Genomic DNA, 23,120 nt, shown 5'->3' on the forward strand with positions numbered 1-23,120 from the left:
CTTGGTTTTATAGAAAATCAAAAGGAAGAAATGCGGCGTTCCAGAGAAGACAGCGACGTTCCGACGAGGGTTTACCGTCGCTTGTTCCGGCAAGGGTTTTCAAATCGGAGGCTACGATTTGTGAGTTCATTTTCATGTGTTCATGTTCATCTTCATCTTTATCAAGCTTCGAATTTTCAGACACAAATACCAAGAACACACAGTTGGGTGTGTTTTGTAAGTTCATTTTCTGATTTTTGTGTCTAATTCTTTTAATAAAACCTAGATTAAAAGTGTGGTTGGAGATAAGAAATGCCATAAATGTTGCCGGAGAAGATGACCGAAAAATCATACTTGATCGGAAACCCCATAGGGAACTGGAAAACCCATTATTGCCGGTCATAATGGTATAATATACACGTTTCAACAAGTTCAAAGGTTAATAAAGTACGGAAAATAATTTAGTGACCAAAGGCTAAAGTATGTTACCCTTTCAAGTCATTATCCCTTTGAAAGACTAATAATCTATTTTCAAAAGTTGACACCCACTTATTTTATTATTTTCACTTTATAAAAATTCTTTTATATATATATATATATATATATATATATATATATATATATATATATATATATATATATATATATATATATATATATATATATATATATATATATATATTAATTTGGATTCGTAAAGATTTCTCAACATAAATTGCATCGATCATTTTGTCATTCCTACTGTCTTCAAGAATATTTGATATTGAAGTAAAAAAAAAGTCTTTATATATTACAAGGATTGGCTTAGTGGCAAACAGCGTATAATCTGTCGTCTTACAAAAAAAGAAATGTGAGATGCTGTTAATCCAAAGTTGCATATGCTTTACACATTTCTTTTCAGAAAGACAAATGGAAATAAAAATCATTTAAAAACTTTTAAATGCATTGTCACAAACATATTTTCCACATTCATACAATCGATCGATGAAATACAAACATATGTTCATTTTAGATTAAAAAAACAAAAGAAGAAAACGTGACAACATCATGTAGAGCCACAAATGAAGGTTTAGGTATATAAATATATCAACATATATATATGTACTACCGAGTAACAAAAAAAAATGATCAAAAGCACAGCCAATGCTTTATCTTATTAGACATAAAAGAATATATAAAGTATTATATGCACGCATTTGTATATATATCTATATCCTTTCTGGTTGATTCAAGAACTGAACTTGACCGTATTTTTCCTGTTTCATAACAACAATCATCATAACTACGTGTACATTTACTCATGCACAAGGTACAAGTCACCAAAGCATATATATAAATATACCTTGTCAGTGTTCTTGATTTATTGTCAACATCTTCGGAGAAGCCATTTTTTGGCGATTTATCAGTTGGATCTATAGTTTCAACAATTTCCTGGAAAATAATAATAATAATAATAATAATATAACATACAAAATGAATAATACGTGATGGAAATAAAATATAAGAGTTTGTTGAGTAATTGAACCAAACCTCAAGATTCAGCAGCTGCAAACCCCCAGACCCGGTTGTGAGATAACCAGCAACAGATTTGCTAGCTAGTCTCAATTGTTCCTATATGCAATTATTACAAAAAATAAAATATATATTTAAAAATAAAAAAATAAAAAGGGTTGCTTAAAAAGAACAGTATCTATCTACGTATCACCTGTGCCTTGCCAGATAACTTATTTCCATCAGCCTTGTTGCAGAGGTACCACACTCCAAGGTTGGTTAGATCCTGCTTTTCTTCCAAAGTCATTATCTTGCCATTCTGCAAGACGATTAAACAAACAAACATGTTAAATACAAATTCTTTTTAAAAAATAAAAAAATTAGTACTATAAATTTAAGAGGTTTAAGAAGAAGAGAAGACTGACCAAACCAGAAACCATTCTATTAAGTGAATCCAAATCATACCCAATTTGGGAAATATCACCACGAACATCAGTCACCTCACTTTTAATCAATTTAGATATTTCCACTTGTTGATCCATTTTTCCATCCAAGTTCTCAATCCTCTGTGTCAGGTGTTTTTTTGCTGCCTGATTTTTTTATTAAAAAAATGAATTTAGATGTAACAACAGAGATTCAATATGTGTGATAGGATAGGACTAAAGGAGGAACTTACAGCAAGAGCATCTGACACTTGTTCCAGATGTTTTGTCAAGTTTGACACAGCATTTGACATGTTTTGCTTTGTCACATACATGAGGTCTGAGAACGAAAACCCCTAAATTACACAAAGTCAGAAACACTAATAACAGAGAATGTTTTAAATCAATTAAAATATTGAGAAAAAGAAGAGTATTGGATTTGGATTTGGACCTTCCACCACATGTATCCATAACCCACAGCTCCCAAAGCAGCAACTGGTACCACTAAAGATGTCACATTACCTGCATACATTAAATTTAAGTTTATGTTTGCACTTTGCAATTAACAGAAACTCAAATTGAGTTTTGAGTTTACTCGACAAAAAAAAAAAAACATATATATAAATTATATGATGCATACCACTTGAACCACCATTGAGAACAGTGATCTGCCTTGATGACGCCAGCTGTCGAACCTCCATTGCCAATCGACGAACCTGCATATTTTTGTTAGCTATACAGATGAGCATCTAACTTGTGTTTTTTTTATGCCCATGAAACTGTTACCCTTTGGTTAGATATTGAGCACCTAATTGTGTTCATAAAACATGTTTAAATTGTTGTATTCATTAGTAGGTATTAAGCAACTACTTTTTAATCGTTGGATTTTTTAGATTGTTGTGTTCATTAGTTATGTTCCCACATTTATTCATTTAATCTGTTGTACTATTAGTTAGTTATTGAGCATCTAATTTTAAATGGCTAAATATTTAAACTTGAGAAAGAGGGATGAGGAAGGCTAAGGAATATAAGCCTAGGATTCTTTGCAAAAACACAGCTGAAATACTAATAGCACATACATCTTATTTTCTATCTTCATATGAAGAAAAATATAGAGCATGCATTTCCAGATTTTAACTATAACCTCAAGCCCAAAGAATGGATGAAAACTTGCTAAGGCTACCACAACAAACTTCTTTTTTGCAAAATTTGCAGAGCAATGTAGCTTCATCTAAGAGGGGTTGCTGGAATTATGAATGCCATTTAGCCCCATCTTGTTGTTTATATCAGGTTACCTCCATGTTTGACAAAAAAACAATGAACTAATATAAACAGCTTATAGTCAAAGTAGTACCTGAGCGGCAATTGCATCAGCATGATCACCTTCAGCTCCACCCGCCTGCTTTTCTTCATATCCTTTCACCAAAGCCTGCCAATTTAAAAACCCAAAACTCATTTCAAAGCATAGAATTCGAGGATTAACTAAAACCGGACTATTTAACATCACACGCATATCAATTCTTATTAACATCAATCAAACCCACATTATTGAACGTGATTCTATGTTTTAGAGAGGAAAATAATAGAATCATTATACCTGAAGTTCGCCCAATACATCCGAAAGTTTACCATTCTTCATCATCAACGTACCAGTGTACCCTAAAACAGAACACATCCATATTTACGTCAACACGACATCTCTCGATCTCGGTCTCTCTCAAGGAGAGGCAAATTAGGGTTTGAAATGTAAAAGATCTGATAAATACTGATCAAGTATATGTATGTGTGCAATCAAAATGACAGTAAAATCGAAACCTGCTCCGACTAAGATGATGATCTTAGAAAATCCCATTCCAGCATGCATCGCCATGGCTGCGGGTTGAAAATTACAGAAACGAAAGCCTTGGGTCTGGTCTGAAGAGAAAGAGATATTTGTTTCCTAACGCGACGTCTACTAGAACACGAAAGTGGTATACGACATCGTTTCCAAACTTTTTGTATTACTTTTGACTTTTTATTGATTTTAAAAAAAATAAATAAATAAATAAATAACACACACACTTTGCTATATTTTCAATTTGTTTAAAAAAAATTAATTTATTGTTATTTATCTTAAATGTTATGAAAAAAAATCCTCATATTGTAGCTTTGTTTATAAATATAATAGCTAACATTAATATTTAAATAAATAAAAAATTATAAAATGTTATATGTTTTTAATCTTTTTTATTTATGTCATCTTGAAAGTTTAAAAAGTAATATTTTTAATAACATAATATTTTTAAAAATATAGTAGACATCCCGCGCGTTGCGCAGGAAAGCAACTATATGTTTAAAATTTGTTAGAATTTACAACTTTATATATTTTGTTTTTGGTCATTTTGCATATATAAGTTTAGTGAAATTGGAACCGACGGTTCCTAGAATGCTAGAATCGGTACCGAAACATATTATATGTAATAATTCAAAACCGCTTTCGAAATCATTGGTACCGGTTCCTATTCTAGGTATTGGACCCATAACACTCTTCAGAATCCTTGGTGTGTTTGGTCTCAGAACCAAACCGAACCGGAACCGAAATAACCAAAAACCAAAAATAAAGATTTTTTGTTCAGTTTTCGATACGGAACCGGTTATATTGAGTTTGGAAACGGTTAAGACCGAAAAATCTATGATCAATCAGAACAAGAAATAACCGAAAATCAAGTTTGGAACCGAAAATAACCAAAAACGGGAGTTTTTTGGTATAAAAATTGTGTAAAGGGGGCTATTTGATACTTGTTTTCTAATTGAAGGGATTATATATATAATCTGAATGCAAAGGAAGTAAATTGCAATGCCTTATTAGTGAATATTCTATACCTATTTTCCTTAAAACATATTACTTCAAATCCAGAAGAAGTAAACTATAGTTATTAGTAAATACTCAATACCTATTTTCCTTACAACAAATGACTTCAAATGTAGAGGAAGTAAATTACAATGCTTTATTTGTTATCGATGATCTTATTATCATCCTTGAGATAAATAGAAAATGATACATCTACGGAATGAAGAACCTATTTACTCAATGCTCCAGCTAATTATATGATTATATCATCTTTTAGATTACATCAATGTAAATACAAGTGTAATCAAATACATGCATGCATATCTGTATTTGGAACATCAAAATGTCACCCAAAAAAGAAACCATCCAAAAAGAAATGGTTATAAATAACAAATAGATGTTGCCAACAAGAGAATTTCTCTCAAAATATAGGACAACTAAAATCCTAAATTTTGTCCAAGTTATGTTTTGTAAGCTTGCTAACTTACAAATGCTTATGTTAAAAATAAAAAACAATTCATTGTACAATAGTTTTATAAGTCTTCAGTAATAGAGTTTTGTAAGCTTGCTAACTTTTGATTTTTCAGTTCCACTTCTTGAAACCGGTATACATGATTCATGGAAAGACCTAAATCGATAACGAAATTGAAAGATATTTAGAACTTCTGAATGCTCATACGTATGCCATATTGTCATGTCATAAAGAGTTAAATATCAAAAAATAATAACAAAATAACAATTGATGAAACGTTATAAAAACATACCACTTGTAGCTTTGACAAAGCAAACAATGTTCCAGCAGCAAGTAAAACGTTTCACACTTTCACTACCATGGATCAATAATTCACTATACCTCCACAAAAAATCATTTGATTTAGGGTAATGTTAGTTGTGATAAAATAACTAAACTTGTAGGTAGAATTATATAGCATACACTTATGTAGCAAGAAAATAGTAGCTATAAGAAGAGCAAAAAGTAGACATGAACATTGGGACTAACTGATGGGTTTTTGGTCATAAGACATCCTATGTGCTCATACAAACCCTAATGCTTGGATCTAGGTTTCTCTATTGTACATGCTTTGAATCCAAGACTATAAACCCTAATTCTAGCATATGGAAATCAATATTAACATATAATTAGGTTTAAGAACATACCTTGATTGTTATATAGCAATAACAATCCAATTCCTCCTTGAATTGACCTTGGAAGGCTTAGAGTCACAAGTGTCACTCCTCTAATGGCTTACAAACACCATAAGCAAGTGGAGAAGGTATAAAGAGAGAGGAGGGAGGTTAGAATTCGTCCTTAGGACTTCTTGGGAAGGGTTGGCCGAATTCACAAGCCTTGGGGGGTTTATATAGGTGTTAAGATTAGGGTTTTAGTCCTTATCCTTATCTAGTTGCTTGTCCACCAAGCAACCATAAGATAAGTCCTAGAAATCCTTATCCTAGTCAAATTCTAAGGGATTTACACCTCAAATTCGTTCACCATATATATAAGATAATCCTTACCTTATTGTGTAACTATCACATAATTACAATTCAGCCCCTCTAGTTTAATTAATTACACTTGATCACAAAATTAATTCTTAATTAATTATTGACCAATATTAATTAAACAAATATGATTTCTCCTTTAATATATTATCCTTATAACATATTAATAAATCATAATAACCTCTCTCTCTCTTTATTTATTTCTCCAATCAAGTTGCTTTGGTGAAGGCAACCCAAAAGGACCATGCACCATCGGGTCAAGTACATACCAAAATAGTTATGGACTTAGACATTAATCCAATAGTCTCCCACTTGGATAAGTCTAACAACTATTCTGCGTATGACTTCGGATCCCGATCTGCAATCGTAGCTTTCCAAAGCCGCTGTCAACTCTGATCATATCAAATACGCGTGTCCTTAGATAAGGGATCATATATTCCTCCATTCTAGATATCATATGAGATATGATTTCAAATCATTATCTTTGTACTATATCTCGATTTCCGATTTATGACGACAGACTAATTGAACAAATCAAATTAGCCCTAGCCCGGCCGAGCATTTACGTTTGTCATCACTAAACCATCGAGTGGCCCAAAGATATCGCTTTTATCCTACTTTGGATAAAAGGAACGGATAAACTTTGATACAATGCTTGCTTGTACTCACGCACCGAATCACACACAACAATATGTTGTATAACACCAAGTTACTGGTGCGTTTACATATTATCAATGTGTAACCGATTTGCAAGATACAACTCACACATCTCGGTTTCAAGAATATAAGATGTTATCGTCTCACCAATCACTCGTGATACAATCCATGGAGTGATCCAAGTGAGCGTGGGTCTAATCCAATGCTCAAATCACATTCATAAGCACTCATGAACGTTGCAACAAACATTTGCTTATGTCTAATACTCTTTTAGACAATCCACACACCAATTCACGACAGTCTTCATTCATATCTACTTCCAACATATGAACGACTGTGGCCCGTTCGAATAATTCGATTATTCTTAATAAATTCAATTATTCTGGAAGTCAAAACATGCAAATGTGAAACACAAGAATAATACTAATCCCATATGGCCTCAACCCTTTGAGCATAAATAAAACACCTTTTATTTATCACCATATTGATTACTCATTTTTTGTAGTTTCGGGTAATCAACTTCTTACTTGAATTACAACACTTGTCCCATGCTCCTAGCATGCACACAATGTTTACCTATGGTTCTTACTTTGTGAAATAGATCACATTGAACACATTTCCAATCATTCTCATTTCACAACTCCAAATCCTTTTCATAAGTAAAAGAATATCAAATTCTTGCTACTTATAGAATATGCTAGATTCTAACATTCTTATGCAACTATCCTTTCGTAATGTCACTGCCCCAAAGTCACTAAGACTATTGCCAATGATATTACAAAGTCTTCTTTCGGAGATTGTTACAAGACAATTCCATAGATGTGATGTCTCTCACTCAAAGTACTTTCTTTGAACATCCTTTTGCATATAAGTTTCTAATCTAGTCATAGATTTCTCAATATTCAATTCCCAATATGGACACACTTCCATATGTTCCATATGACAACTCATTCTTAATAGAATCTTATCTATTCGTAATGATGTCGATATGGTCCATCCAATATGGAAACATTTCCATATTTTCCAATACTATACTTCCAACTACTCACAAGCGACCAATCCTCGTCGAACTTGGATTGTCCTTTGATAGTTGTTTAATTATTTTAGTCAGAACTGATTCTAGTCCTTTTTCCCTCTAAATGCGCTAGACATTTGGAAAACTTTAGAATGGTCAAACATTAAAGCATTTGCAATCGATCCTATACCCGAAGCGTATGGGACACGACGCATAATGTTTTATTTGCTATGTTCTCGAAATTCAAATTGTGAAGAGGGATGCCGTAATCATAATTGAAATTTTTAGAACACACTTTGTACCTTTGACTAAATTTTATTAACATTTCTCAACCTAAACCTTTAGATTTGAAATGAAGCATAATATTCTCTCCCTTAATTATAGCAAAACAACTCTTCAACTATTGCGACTTTGCAAAGTATGACTCTTGTTTTCTATAATTAATATTGCTAACCTTGCAATACTTTCCTTAATAATCATATAATCATAACTTTTATGCTCCCACTATCTTGATGATTATTATAAAACATAACACTTATGCTCCTACTAGCTTCGACATGTATTCATAAACATCTTAACTTTCAGAAAAACAATGCTTATTGAATTTCTTAAGTTCATGTTTCTAATACTTAGTGCTTTGATAATATTTTATCAAGGTATCTTGAACTTATACACATTTGCCTTCGATAGTTCATATGTGTGTCTAAACAATTAAGACTAGTTGCCAAACCTTACAATTCAAATTATGGAAAGGGATGTCGTAACCATAATTGAATTCGAGAATGCAATTTTACAATCACTATCTTCTTAAAATCTTCCTTAGTGAAAGCATTTCCTCACAATCATTTTCATGAAGGAAGAAATCTTATGACACTTAGATTTGAGCGGTGTATGTGTTCCTATCCATGTGAATTTGTTAAAACCAAAGTTTACGACAAATTCAAACTCATATGGATCGAACCTTTCTAATGTTGATTTCTTGCCTTATGGTAGCACAGCTGCCCACCATGTCTTCCAAGTAGTTAAGCAGCTCACCCTTTCCTATCAATGTACCTTTCATTGATTAAGGTGCTTTGCCTTTTATACGTTCAAAATGAGAACTCATAGAACTCACATGCATAATTAACTCGATGGGATTGGCACAGAAACAAAATAATGTCAACACGATAGGTTGTAAACCTCAACTCGTGGCTAGTGATGATCGATAAGGTTTATTTGATTTGTTCTTGAAACCTTTCAAGACCATTAAGACTCCCACTGACTCCTTGACATATAAGATTCTCTTGTCAAAAACCATTTCTTGACAAACAAATATTCAAGAGTTAGTGTAGCTTTTATCAAAAGACTTCATAAATTGGTCCTAGTTGGTCTTTGTCTTATCCAATACATCACAACTTTCCACATTTAATGAAAGTTACAAACCTTCTTAATACCTTTCACTCAATGTCACAATCTTAACTTTAAGACTTGTTATTGGAACGAAGTATGATTGACTTATTGATTTAACCATTTCTTCAATTCTTGATTCCTCTTCTTAGACATACAATTGTACTAAGACTCACTTAGAGGATCAATTGAGGTATGGTTCTTAATCATTAAGACCTATCATAAAGCATAAAAGATACTCTCCCATCTTCTTAGAATGGAGAAACTTTTATCTTTCTGCGTACTTGATTCTTCTTATTCGTTCTGCTATTGATCTAAACCCTTTAATCAATTCAGAATTACACTTAATCTTGTAAGTATAATCATATTTACCAAACCTTTAGTAAATCATGACGAATATCATTGTTACTCTTATGGTGGACTTGATCAACACACAACATTGTGTGCTCGATCTCTTAGTCCTTCACCTGACACTTTGTCAATGAATTTGTCTAATTTCCAAATATGAAATTTCTCATTCATCGCGCATCCACGTTGCATGATTTCAAGTTTCTGTCCAATTGAAACTTGGGTGATGAGAAACTCTCCCTATTTGGTAAATTCTCGACTTTTCCATAAACACCATAAATAAGAATCATATCCATTTGTTGTAGAAATATGCAAACACCAATTTTCATAACGATTTCATTGCAAGGAAATAAACAAATAAGTCAAACGAAAAAAATTTTATTTATAAAAGCAGTGGAAAACATTTGTCCTTACAATGCAAAATCCATTGAAAACTATGTATTTCAAAAGAAAAATTTCTAACAACTCTATCATAACTATCTAAGCTCAAAATCTAATATTCAAGTCCATGCGATCAAGATCCATTCCTTGTGATTAGATTCATCTTGCTCTTTCACCAAGCTTCCTTTCTTTTCACTGATCCTGTAAAACATTCAAATGCAATCTTATTACATTATCTATTAAGAATTAATGAATAGGAACTTAATGGAGTTAGATAGTGGATTTTACCTGAAGCGCAGCCATACTCTTTGACTCTCCCAGCTTCTGGACTTTTCAGGCTCTTTGGGCAGACTTGTATCCAACGCCCTCTCTTTTGGCAGCAAACGCAGGTCGGTTCTCCTAGAACGTCCTCGGAAGCATGGTTGGTTGACTTTTCCAACAAATACGCTCCATTGCTTCGCCAAATCATTTCTGATTCGGCAGCAATGAGCATGTAAGTTAGGTCAATGAGGTTGTCGTCATGATTCATCATATAATACTTTCTTTTGAACTCATTATATGATTCAGGAAGTGACTGCAAAACCCAATTCACAGCCAACTGATCTGGGAATGACACACCCAACATTATCAACCTATCAATGTGTGATTTCATTCCTAGAACGTGGGCACACACGGGTTTACCATCTTCATGTTTCATTTCCAATAGGGCTTTAGTGATATTGAACCTTTCAATTCTTCGATCTTGTGGGTTGGGGAGAACAATAGGAGGAGGAGGAGGAAGTGAAGCATGATTTCTCGTTCCTCGATTAAATCGTGAAATACCATATTCATGTGGAATGCTTGTTCCACGGGATTTGGGAAGACCATAGTTGTCGAACTTTGACATCTACAAAACGAGAGAAAAAAAATTCAAGTTGGTTGATTGATTGAGTCCTTAGTAAATCACCCAAATGAGATACTAAGGCTAGGACCCAACACAATATTCTACAACTCGGGAGAGGGATGCCGTAACCCAAATTGCAGAACATTTGAAGGTAAGTGAATGACGATTCACTAATTTCCACCACGAAAAATGAAAAGACATTTAAGTTTTAAATCTATGAAAACTCCTAGATCCTTTGAGATACATTGAACTTTCAATGACATGTTTAAATCTCGATATGCCCCTCTTGTTTGTGACTGGGATGCCGAGGATCACAAAGCGGGTGTGAATAACCATGCAAACTACATGGTGCCCTCACATGTTACAGTCACCTATTCGATGTGCCGGTAAACCACACACGCTCCACCGAACTATGACAAACATTGAGTCACCCTTTGCTACCTTTGCTTAGACCCATTTAGTGTGCCGGTAAACCACACACGCTCCACTAACGTCTTCGCAAGGGCACAAATTGTAATTTCATGGAATTGCATCAATTCACTTTTGCCTAAGTAACTAAGATTGGGAATTTTGAAAAACATTTAGTTACTTTTATAATTCATTATACTTATAATGGAAGGTTTCGTCCTATCCTACCCGTTCGGCTAACGACCCTCCACTAGTCAAGAGTGCGGTGGGTAAGAGTGGATACCCATTCAATCGCCATTTTATAGGCAATTTCCTTAAACACCCCTTATAGACCAGCTTCGTGAATGAGGCCTACTAACGGTAAGACTGAATTTTACTTATACATACATATATATATATATATATATATATATATATATATATATATATATATATATATAATGTTAGAATTTTAATGTTATATATAGTATAGGGTGTATTTTACACTTTTAAAATATTAGGTGGTTCAATTTAACAATTATACTTTTAATTTACTTAAATTGTAAACCTAAACTTTTATGGATTTATTAAACCTCTTTAATTATACACCTTAATTAGTTAATAAAACCATAAGGGTGTGATTTGAACCTTTTTCAAAACAATACTAGAGTTTTAGAATTTAGCATTCCTAATTAAACTTTTAATCAACTTTTAAATTTCAAAACTTGAGGGCAAGTTTTGAAACATTTCAACACATTAGGGTTTAGAATTTAAATATGCATCAAAATTAAACTATTTAATCAAAATTTAAATTCCAAAACTTGAGGGCAAGTTTTGAAACCTTTTTCAAAACATTAGGGTTTCAACTATTTAAATTTCAAAACAACAAAACTTTTGGGGTTCAAATTTAAACTATAAAACCTAAAGGGCCAAATATGAAACTTTTCACAACAACAAGGATCAAATAACAAATAATTCAAATTAACATTTAATCACATAATTATCCATATTTGATTTGTTTAATGATTTCTTGCAAAACAATTTATCAATTTACTCAAAATAATTAATCAATTATCTTATAAGGAAACAATTATCTTATTAATTGATAAATATCTTCAATTAGATCAAAATTATAGTCAAATATATCATATAATCGGATTAATAATGATCTAACATGATAAGGTAACTATCCATAAGCAAAAACAGCAAGAAAACCCGAAGTACCCTCCTTCTGACGAGTTGACTCGTCGAGTCAGCCTTGGACTCGTCGAGTCACCTTGGACTCGGCGAGTTCAGCCATGGACTCGGCGAGTCCAGCCTCCAGAATGCAAAAAAAAACGAATTTTTCAGTTATAACAAGCATCAATACAATAGAAACCAATCAAGGCTCTGATACCACTGATGGGTTTTTGGTCATAAGACATCCTATGTGCTCATACAAACCCTAATGCTTGGATCTAGGTTTCTCTATTGTACATGCTTTGAATCCAAGACTATAAACCCTAATTCTAGCATATGGAAATCAATATTAACATATAATTAGGTTTAAGAACATACCTTGATTGTTATATAGCAATAACAATCCAATTCCTCCTTGAATTGACCTTGGAAGGCTTAGAGTCACAAGTGTCACTCCTCTAATGGCTTACAAACACCATAAGCAAGTGGAGAAGGTATAAAGAGAGAGGAGGGAGGTTAGAATTCGTCCTTAGGACTTCTTGGGAAGGGTTGGCCGAATTCACAAGCCTTGGGGGGTTTATATAGGTGTTAAGATTAGGGTTTTAGTCCTTATCCTTATCTAGTTGCTTGTCCACCAAGCAACCATAAGATAAGTCCTAGAAATCCTTATCCTAGTCAAATTCTAAGGGATTTACACCTCAAATTCGTTCACCATATATATAAGATAATCCTTACCTTATTGTGTAACTATCACATAATTACAATTCAGCCCCTCTAGTTTAATTAATTACACTTGATCACAAAATTAATTCTTAATTAATTATTGACCAATATTAATTAAACAAATATGATTTCTCCTTTAATATATTATCCTTATAACATATTAATAAATCATAATAACCTCTCTCTCTCTCTTTATTTATTTCTCCAATCAAGTTGCTTTGGTGAAGGCAACCCAAAAGGACCATGCACCATCGGGTCAAGTACATACCAAAATAGTTATGGACTTAGACACTAATCCAACACTAACAAAGATGGTGATTATGGACCATATTTATGAATTATTTCAAAAATAGTTTTCATGCGTGTAATTTGAGACTTGAAAAGTAAAAAAGAGAAGAAAAAACATACTATGAACTTATAAAGAATCACATTTCTTGTAAGTTGAAAAGATTGAGAATATAAGTTGCATAAGTTCAATAGGTTTTGCATGTATCTAACATTAGAGTAATTATTAATTATAAGGAATATGAAAAAAATGAGAGTTTCAAATGCATTAGATGATAGAAAAAAATGCCTCATTAGTATGATAATATGATTCATTTTTATTTTACAAATTCAATTAAATAGAATAACTAATCATAAAAATATATCTAAATATGAATATGGTTTCAATCAAATTGTTACTAAATGCAAGGGACAAAAAAAACTAAAAATAAGAGAACTAAAATATTGGGGTTTGGAGCGGTCAAGTTCTAAACTGAAAAAATTACAAAAGTGCTCTATGTGGTTAGCAAAATTATGTGGTTTTTGTCCAAAAAGTTTTGTTGGTGCACCGATGGTCCAAAATTAGATCTTTCTATTGTTTTTGGTCCCTATAAACTTAAAAAGGACTATTTTACCCCTTAGATTTGTTTTTATATTTTTTATGTTAATATTTTAATTAATTAAAAATAAAAAATGACCCACCCACCCACCCACCCTTCTCTCTCTATCTCTATCTGCTTTTGTTCTTAAGAAATCACACATACGCACACACCCCTTGGTTGCCACCATCACCATCGTCTGTCACCATCACCACCGATTGCTACCACCGTACACCACCATATGTCGCTAACCCATCCACCTTATCTCTCTCTCTCTCTCTCTCTCTGCCTGCCAGAAAACTCTTATTTCCCCATGCATCTCCCTGTCGGAAATACGTGCTCATATCGAATCAATGGGTGCTCAAACCCAAATTAAATCACCCACCAGAAATCGTTGCCACGTAGGTGACGCGCTAACTGAACCGGGTCAACAGAGACGGTGACATACATTAAACCCAAGTCGAATCACCTACCGGACAAGGAGCCTTCAGTGGTGGGAGATCGGTTGTAGAAGAGGATAAAAAAATTTGACGACGACTTTAGATCCATCGTCCTCTCTCACCTGAAACAACCACCTTCATCACCTCCACCCTCCATCGCCATATGTTTCAGCCTCACGCACCACCATAGACAAACACCTCCTTGATCCTCCTACAAATGGCACCGGTGGGGTTATAGACGGATCTAAGATAATCCGAGCAGACCTAGGAGTGAGGGTGAGGGAGAAATGATGAAGGAGGTTGGTGGCAGTGGTCTCGTAGATCGGTTCGACGGAGGTAGGTTGCGGCGACGATTAGATTGGTTCTCCGGTTGTTAAGCCACCACCTCCTCCAATCTCATAGATGGTGATCGGAGATAGATCAGAAAAAAAGATGGTGGGATTTTTTGGGATTTCCATGTAACATCTCAAAAAGATGGTGGGATTTTTTAGGATTTCCATGTGTAGGTCACGCATTCACCTTGCCACGGTCCTCTGAAGTACCTGAAACAAAACTAAAATTATAAGCCAACGTTTAGTGAGTTCCCCCAAATTACCACCACAAAATACACATATCATATACAAACAAGCATGTTGGGTCCAATCAGTCATCGGACTGGAATATACACGGGTTCACACTGTCGGGCTGGATTGCCCCTGGCCCAATCAATCATCGGACTGGAATGTCAGTATACAACAGGTCCACTCAGTCATCAGACTGAAATACCAATATACAGCGGGCCCACTCAGTCATCGGATTAGAGTACCCTCGGGTCCACTTAATCATCGAACTGGAATACCCCCGGTCTGTTAACTCACACACATAACAGTAAAGTCTCAACCCAACACCATATGTCGACATATAACATATAATAAACATATTCAACAGACAGATAATCATACAGACAAAAATCATAGGTAGTCCTACAGATTTATCGGTCTACGCATCAGCAGCTCTCATATAATTATATAGATCTACCCCATACTATGCATATCATCAATCAAGGTATAACAGGATAACAATCCAATTGGGCCGACCTTAGTGCCTTTGACCCACAAGTACAGTTAGGCAAAACTCACCTCACAGTCTGACGAAAAGTTGAACAATAAACTACTCTAAATATCGACTCTACAAGTTACCTATTCAACAGATAGAAACCAAGGCTTAACTATAGCTCAAAATACCCAAAATACCCTTAAGTCAAACTTGGTCAACCTTGGTCAAAGTCAAAGTCAACGGGTCAAGAAGTCAACTCAAACCGAGTACGCCCAGCATACTCGGCATGTACGCCCCGCGTACTCGTGATCCGGATCGAGGCTCCCTCCAGTGTACGCCCATGTACGCCTAGCGTACACGGCGTCTTACTAACCTCACTTTTAAGGACTTAATCCCTTAAGCCACTTCGTTAAATTCTCAGTTCTAGTCCCAAATGACACTCCAAACCATAAATTTTTATGGTTTGACATGTCTAAATCAAGCCCAACATCAAAGCCCTAACTTTTCCTAACCACTAAAGCTCTTAATAACTTGAATGGGTGAAACTAAGGGGCCATGATCATATTTTTATGACTCTAGACATGGAAAAACGTCCAAAAGGACAGCCCATACGTTCTATAGCATGTCATGCACAAGAAAGTCATAACTTAGGGACAAAAGCTTATAAAATCATCATATAACCAAGATCTGACAAGTCAATAATCAAGGTATGAACTTTATACCTTCTAGAGATGGAGAATGCTGCAAGACTTCCATATCCAAGCTTGTTTCTAGCTTCCAAGCTTCACCACCATGTAACATGTGACAACCCGAAATTTCCATTCTGTATAACATATCAAGTCAATAGAAGTCAGAACAGTTACTGCTAATTTTCAGACTTTTTATGATAAGTTTGAGTATTTCAGGATTCACACTTTAGAGATATCAAGAGAGAGGATGCACTAGGGTTATTGTGCAACACTATTATTCCAAAACTCTAAGAAATTAGAGTTTACTGTCTGAATAAAATATTTTCTGCCAAAAACCCTAAATCTGGGAGTATATATAAGACTAGTTGTCACTATTTTAACTTTTTCCAAATTCTCAAGATCCAAACCCATTTCTCTCTCAAGTATCATCCGAAAGTTTTTCAAGATCTTCAATCTAGTAAGTGATTCTAGCTTTCTTAAGTGATTAGAAGCCTTAATCTAGTGTTTTAAGACACTTCTAACCGTGAAATCATTCCAAAAGGTTGATTCTTCCATTTCCACCAAGAACACACACTAGTGTTCTTGGACTTTTGGCTCATTTCAAGCTTCTATATTGTAAGTGGTTCTATCCTAGAGTATCATACTGCTTAGTATACGTCCTTACATCAATTAAATCACAAGAAAACACCAAGGTTAAAGGTGTTTACGGTCCAAGAACACCTTGGGCCGTAAACCCTTCTTAAGGGGTCAAAAATGGCCCTAGTCCCTTCACAAGCTTAGGAAACTAGTCTAGATTTATCTCTTGATATGTTTGGGACTTGAAATCATCAAAAGAACATAAATAATATGTATTTACGGCCGCAAACACATGGAGAAGTGGTCCATGGGTCGTAAACTACATATAGGGGTGATTTGATGCCACAAACACTTCCATAGGCTTATACTTCAATGAAAAATTGCTTCAAGGGACTTACAAGGCTTCAAAACAACTCGTGGTCATGAAGACATGAGTTTACAGCCGTAAACCCCTGAGTTTACGACCGTAAAATCAATGGGTTATGGTCTTTAGGGAGTAAACTCATATTAGGGGTTCCCTTGAACCCTAAACTCAATAGCCTTGTCCTACAACACTTAGATGCACTCCTTAGCACTTATAACACTTATATAAAGTGTTTATCATGTCCTAGGATGTCTTAACTTTGTTAATTAGTTGTTTAAAGGCTAATTTGGGTACACATATGTACTACTATATGTTAACTAGGATCCTTGTGTGTGTACAATCTTCACTTGACACTTGGCATCCTACGTCAGTCAATACATCCAAACCATCAACTACAGGTGAGTTCATACCCCTTGAATTAACCTTTTAAATGTTTTTAAATGCTTTATGGGGGGAATACAAGTTGAATCATGCTAGTTATTATATCAATCACATGTGATTAATGACTAACATGCAAATGGATTTACTATACGTTAGCTGTTTTACCAAACAGATTTCTTCAAAGGATTTTCTTAAACGTTTTTATATGTTTAAAACTCTTTATCAAACTACTTTATACACTGTATGTTTCTTTTCAAATTCTGTTACAAATGTATTTCAAACAAGGGTTTTCTTTATACTTCAACTGTGTATTCAAACAAAATACTTTCAAACCGATTTATAAATTGACATCAAGTCGATCTTTTCTTAGATATTGATCTTTTTCAAAGGTTTTACAAAACTTATTTTATGCTTTTATATTATCAAATGCATGCCCACATATGTATAGTTATATAAGAAATGTTTAAAGGACTTAGGAAGGCTAACCCGCTTTATTTCCTTTTCCCCGTTGGGATGTGGTCTGGTAGGGTATTGGGTATCCGTTCGAATGTCGTCTAAATATTCGTTATATATCATGTATACATATGTAGACATAAAAGTGCCTTCGGTCAGTTCAGTACCTTTGGCTAGCAAAGGTATGCTTTCGTTGATACTTGTACATTTCTAGTAATTATTATAGGTATAATTAGGAGATACTACTTGCTATTCCTATTACATGGAATTACACCAGAGTCAGTTCATTCATGAGTCCATACGAATACATGTTGCTTGTAGAGATACACTTACTTGGATACACTTACATGGATACACTTACTTGGATACACTTACATGATACCTTTACATAGATACCTTGTTAAAAGCATGTCTGTATATGTATAGTTATATAAATAATGTTTAAAGGACTTAGGAAGGCTAACCCGATTTATTTCCTTTTCCCCATTGGGATGTGGTCTGGTAGGTTATCGGGTATCCGTCCGAAGGTCGTTTAAATATCAGTTATATATCATGTGTACATATATAGACATAATAGTTCTAATCAGTCGGTTCAGTACCTTTGGGTAGCAAAGGTATACGTTCATATATCCCTAGTGAGCTATTATAGGTATAGTTTGGGCTTAGATATATGATTTGGTAATAAATATGGATTTCGACCTAGCGATTCGTTGCGGAAGTCACCTTTAGTTCCAAATGTAGAATAGGGACTACCAATCATATGATTACTTACTTACAGCGGGTCTCGTGAGAAGACTACTTACTTACAGCAGGTCTTGTGAAAAGACTACTTACTTACAACGGGTCTCGTGAGAAGACTACTTACTTGCTTACTTTCTTTCACTTAGTTCTTGGTAGAAGACTACTTTCAAAACAGTAGGGTCTTGGTAGAAGACTTCTTTTATAGGGATCATAGGGATTTCTAGGGTTATTCAAACGTTTTCCATTACTTACAAAAATTTCCATACTTATACGACTTTCTTTCAAAACAATGGCAAGACTTTCATTATAAGTTTTACAAATTAAAGACACATTAATACTTATGAATTCACCAGCTTTTTGGCTGATACTCACTTTCAAAATAACTTGTATTCTCAGGTCACAAATAGATAGGTACGACGACCAGGTTTGTGAAGACGGAGCAGTCCAGACTCGTCTTATTCTGATTATTCATTTTATTGTTGTATTTTATGAAAGAACACACTTGTAATTAAAATTATAAGATTAATGCAATGGATGATGTTGTTGCTTGTGTACTACTTTACATTGTTGTGATACATTACATGACATCCTCCGCCCCATAACTTTTCCGTCGTTCTTGGTTTTGGGGTGTGACATAACACCTGGTTCCTGGTACGTATTTAAATTTAAGTAATTTCATGTTTTTCTCTGGGACTCGGCGAGTTGGAGGCCCAACTCGTCGAGTAGATTGGATTTCTGGTCACGGGGTTAAGTAACCTACTCGACGAGTCGGGAGCCCGACTCGGCGAGTAGGGCTGTCTGGATGAAACCCTAATATTTAGGGTTTGCACCCTATTTAAACACCTTGAGTGGTTCCCTTTACAGCCTCCAACACCCTCAGACCACCCCTACGAAACCCTAACCGTTTTTGAGTGATTTTGAGCTCTTTGTGCCATTTTGGGCAAGTTAGAAGGTTGAAGAGAAGAAGAAGGAGCTTGGGATTTCAGAAGGAGCAAGGAGATCCAGAGGTTTTGCTTCATTTCCTGTTTATTGGAGGTAAAAACTTCAGACCTTGCTTCTCCTTTCATTAGATACTCTTTTAGGAGTAACTTAGGGTTTTTGGGAAGCCATCCTTGGATGCAACCACGATTTTGGGATAAGAACTTCATATCTGGAACCATTGGGGGTTCCTATGGCATAAAGGTGCCAACTGTATTGCCATAAGAACCCCATGCACTATATTAACCCCATTTTAGAGCCTTTTGAGCCAAAAACCACATGCATGGACATCAAGTTCGTAACTTTACGTATAATATGGACCCTAGGAGGTCAGATCTATGATATGGATGCACTAAGACCGATTAAAATTGATTGTATAGTTTTGGACAAAGAGGGACTCGGCGAGTCGGGTCGCAGTTTCCCCCAAACGTCTTCTGGAAATGGTCTTTGGATGATTTGAAGGAAAACCCAGCCTGTTGGGGATTGCTATGGACTTGAAGATCGAAGGACTCGACGAGTTCAAGGAAAACTCGGAGAGTCATAGACTAAACACCTTCATACGGATGAAGATGAACTCGACGAGTTCAAGGATGAACTTGACGAGTTAGTTGTCACACCCCAAAACCAAAACGGCGGAAACGTTCGGGGGTGGAGGACGTCATGTCAAGTATCACGAGATATGTATATGGTAAGCAAGTAATCAACAACCATTTCATTTAGAAAGAAAGTGTTTACAATATATGTGTTCACAAAACATAGAAGTCATAAACAAATAACAAAACAAGACTTGAAGCTATAATGCTCCATCTTCTAGATCCCCAGCACGAGCACCTGTCTAATAGTCTTCTGAGAATACAAGTTATTTGAAAGAGTTGATCAACAATTAAGCTGGTGAGTTCATAAGATTTTAGTGATGTGAGTAAGCTGTAAAAATGTGGTTGAAAAAGCCTTTCTATGCGTAATAAGTGGGTACAAGTTATATATACTTGGAGTAAACAAACAATCGATTATGCGCATCTGCCCTCAACCTACAACCCGATGGGGTACAGTAAGTAAGGCGGATAGCACATATTCCATTGGTTGTTAGATCGTTGTCATATATAACCTTGGTGTATTCACTTGTTACTCATGGAGTTATTTGTAATGGTTCCTTTATGTCTAATGGAGAGTTACTTTTAAGAAAACCTATATTTCTTATAATAAAATATTGACTATGGTGATTACTTTTATAATAGCTTTGTTTATACTGTTATATATAATTTGGTATCGGGTAGATAATAGATTGGGTGACCTCGGTGTAAACCCACATCTAACGGGAACAGGACGTACAACGAAGAACACACATCCTATTACCTGTTGGATATTAGTTTTATATACAAACATGGTGTATAAACTAAGGTGTTATAGAGTTAACTCACTTAAAGTCTTTAAAACTATACTGGCTTAATAAAATGGATTAAGCCCTTAACTGGGAAATCGCTAGTTTTGTATATCCAAAAGTACTGACTTTGAAACGAAAGTTTTGTACTAGAAAACTGTGCATTGACTCTAGTGTCCTATGACCTGATCCATACTTGGTACCCTTACCGAAACTTTATGAAAGTAATGAGAGAAATGAGTACCCTGATGTCGTTTATAATGACATATGGAGGTACTATCAACCTAAAAACATATGTATGTTTTATTACGGTCATAATGTGAAAGCTGGAACCCCTACTAACCGCTCTCATGTATGGAGATTGAGGGAACCATACACGACCCGACCAAATCCATGCAAGCCGTGTATTTCACATTAAAGTTAGATCATGTATGCGTGTTATCATGCTATAGCAAATTTACTTGTTTGTTATGTTCTATTCTGGTATTGTTTGATTCTCTTCACTGTTTGTTATGTTATGTTCTGTTCTGTGTGTGCTTCATTGTACTAGAAGTAATGAATATAAATCTCTTAAACTATACCAATAATAGCTTACTAATGCTCTAACTGGACTGTTACTGAAAAGACTCATTTATCTACAAAGTTATGCTTATACTTTAAAAATGGAGTTTTGTATAACTATAAAGTAACATAACCTTTAGAAGAGTTTTGAAATGTTTTAACAACTTATAAATAACATAAGTAACATTTTGAAAGATGTTTATAACAAACATTTACACAATTATCATTGTGTTCAACTTGTATTCCCCCCTTAAAACAATTAAAATAGTTAAAAGATTCATTACGGGGTATGAACTCACCTGATGTAGGTGATTCAAACGGGTATGCGCGTACGGATGAGAAGTTCCACGAATGAAGTTCCGAGACACAATAAGTCCTAAATGATATTTAAGGACACATAATGACATGAATATAGTGTTTATAAACAACTATATGAAAGATGACACCTTCCGGGACTAGGAAACACCTTGACCAAGTGTTGGAATCACATGTGATTCAACATAGGAAGGTATAAGGCACACATATGAGTTTACTACCATGAGTTCACGGCCCAAGGGAGTTTACGGCCATAAACTCATGGCTACACATGTGGGAATGCAAGTATGAAAGCTAGGGAATGATTTAGGGACATTAGCTTTAACCTAGGATGAGAAAGACCACCTTCTTTGGAGTTTTTGAGGTGTTCACGGCCCAAATGAGTTTACTACCATAAACTCATGGCCAATTATACTTATGAGGGTCCTAAAGGTCATAAGTAAGCATTCTAAATTCATGCCTAAGCCCTTGGAAGTGTTTGTGGCATCAAAACACCTCTATCTTGAGTTTACGGCCCATGGACCATTTGGTCATGTCTTTGCGGCCGTAAACACTTATGGGTGTTGTTATTTTGGTTTTTTTGGCTCCTAGACACATCATGGTAAAGGGATATGCTTGTCTCTTGGCTTGTGGAAGGCATTTAGGGCATTTTGGCACCCTAAAATGGAGTTCACAGCCCAAGAACTTCCTTGGCCGTGAACTCACTTCTTGACTTGTTTCTTAATGTTTTGGGGGTCTAAAACAAGTAATTGTAGTCTCTAGGTTTAGTCCCAAGGCTTGGAGGGACATTGGGCACACTTTGGCCCTTATAAAGGAGTTTACTCTCCAAGATGTTCTTAGGCGGTAAACTCCCAAATCTTGTTGTTTTGGCTTGATTTTCATGTTATTAAGGCATATAACACACTTATATACACTGTAGGTTGAAGTAATCACAGTTGGGGTGATCGGGTGAAGATCCTTGAGAGAGAAAATCGACTTTTCTCTAGCTAGAAATGTAACAAATGAATCCAAAATGGCTAAATTTTCTTTATATAGCCTTGAGGGTTTTTGGTCCGAATACCATTTTTGGACTGTAATATTCCAAAATCTTGAAGTTTTGGGCACTTATTGCAACATATTAAACCCTAGTGTATCCTCTCTCCTGATATCCTCTGGAGCACTAACC

The 23,120-nt window shown here is 34.9% G+C and overlaps 1 protein-coding gene across 1 annotated transcript; it reads right to left on the bottom strand.

Moving 5' to 3' along the window:
* Nucleotides 1–1,029: 1,029 nt before the first annotated feature.
* Nucleotides 1,030–3,863, bottom strand: LOC111884174 (uncharacterized). Its single transcript, XM_023880499.3, has 11 exons — nt 3,708–3,863; nt 3,490–3,551; nt 3,247–3,321; nt 2,533–2,608; nt 2,344–2,414; nt 2,147–2,248; nt 1,896–2,060; nt 1,685–1,789; nt 1,510–1,590; nt 1,322–1,410; nt 1,030–1,235 (listed from the first exon to the last, which is right to left on the bottom strand). The coding sequence occupies exons 1-11, from the start codon at nt 3,760–3,762 to the stop codon at nt 1,208–1,210; spliced, it is 909 nt and encodes a 302-aa protein (XP_023736267.1). The 5' UTR covers nt 3,763–3,863; the 3' UTR covers nt 1,030–1,207.
* Nucleotides 3,864–23,120: the final 19,257 nt, after the last annotated feature.

Source organism: Lactuca sativa, chromosome 3, assembly GCF_002870075.4.
Source record: "Lactuca sativa cultivar Salinas chromosome 3, Lsat_Salinas_v11, whole genome shotgun sequence".
NCBI lineage: Eukaryota > Viridiplantae > Streptophyta > Magnoliopsida > Asterales > Asteraceae > Lactuca > Lactuca sativa.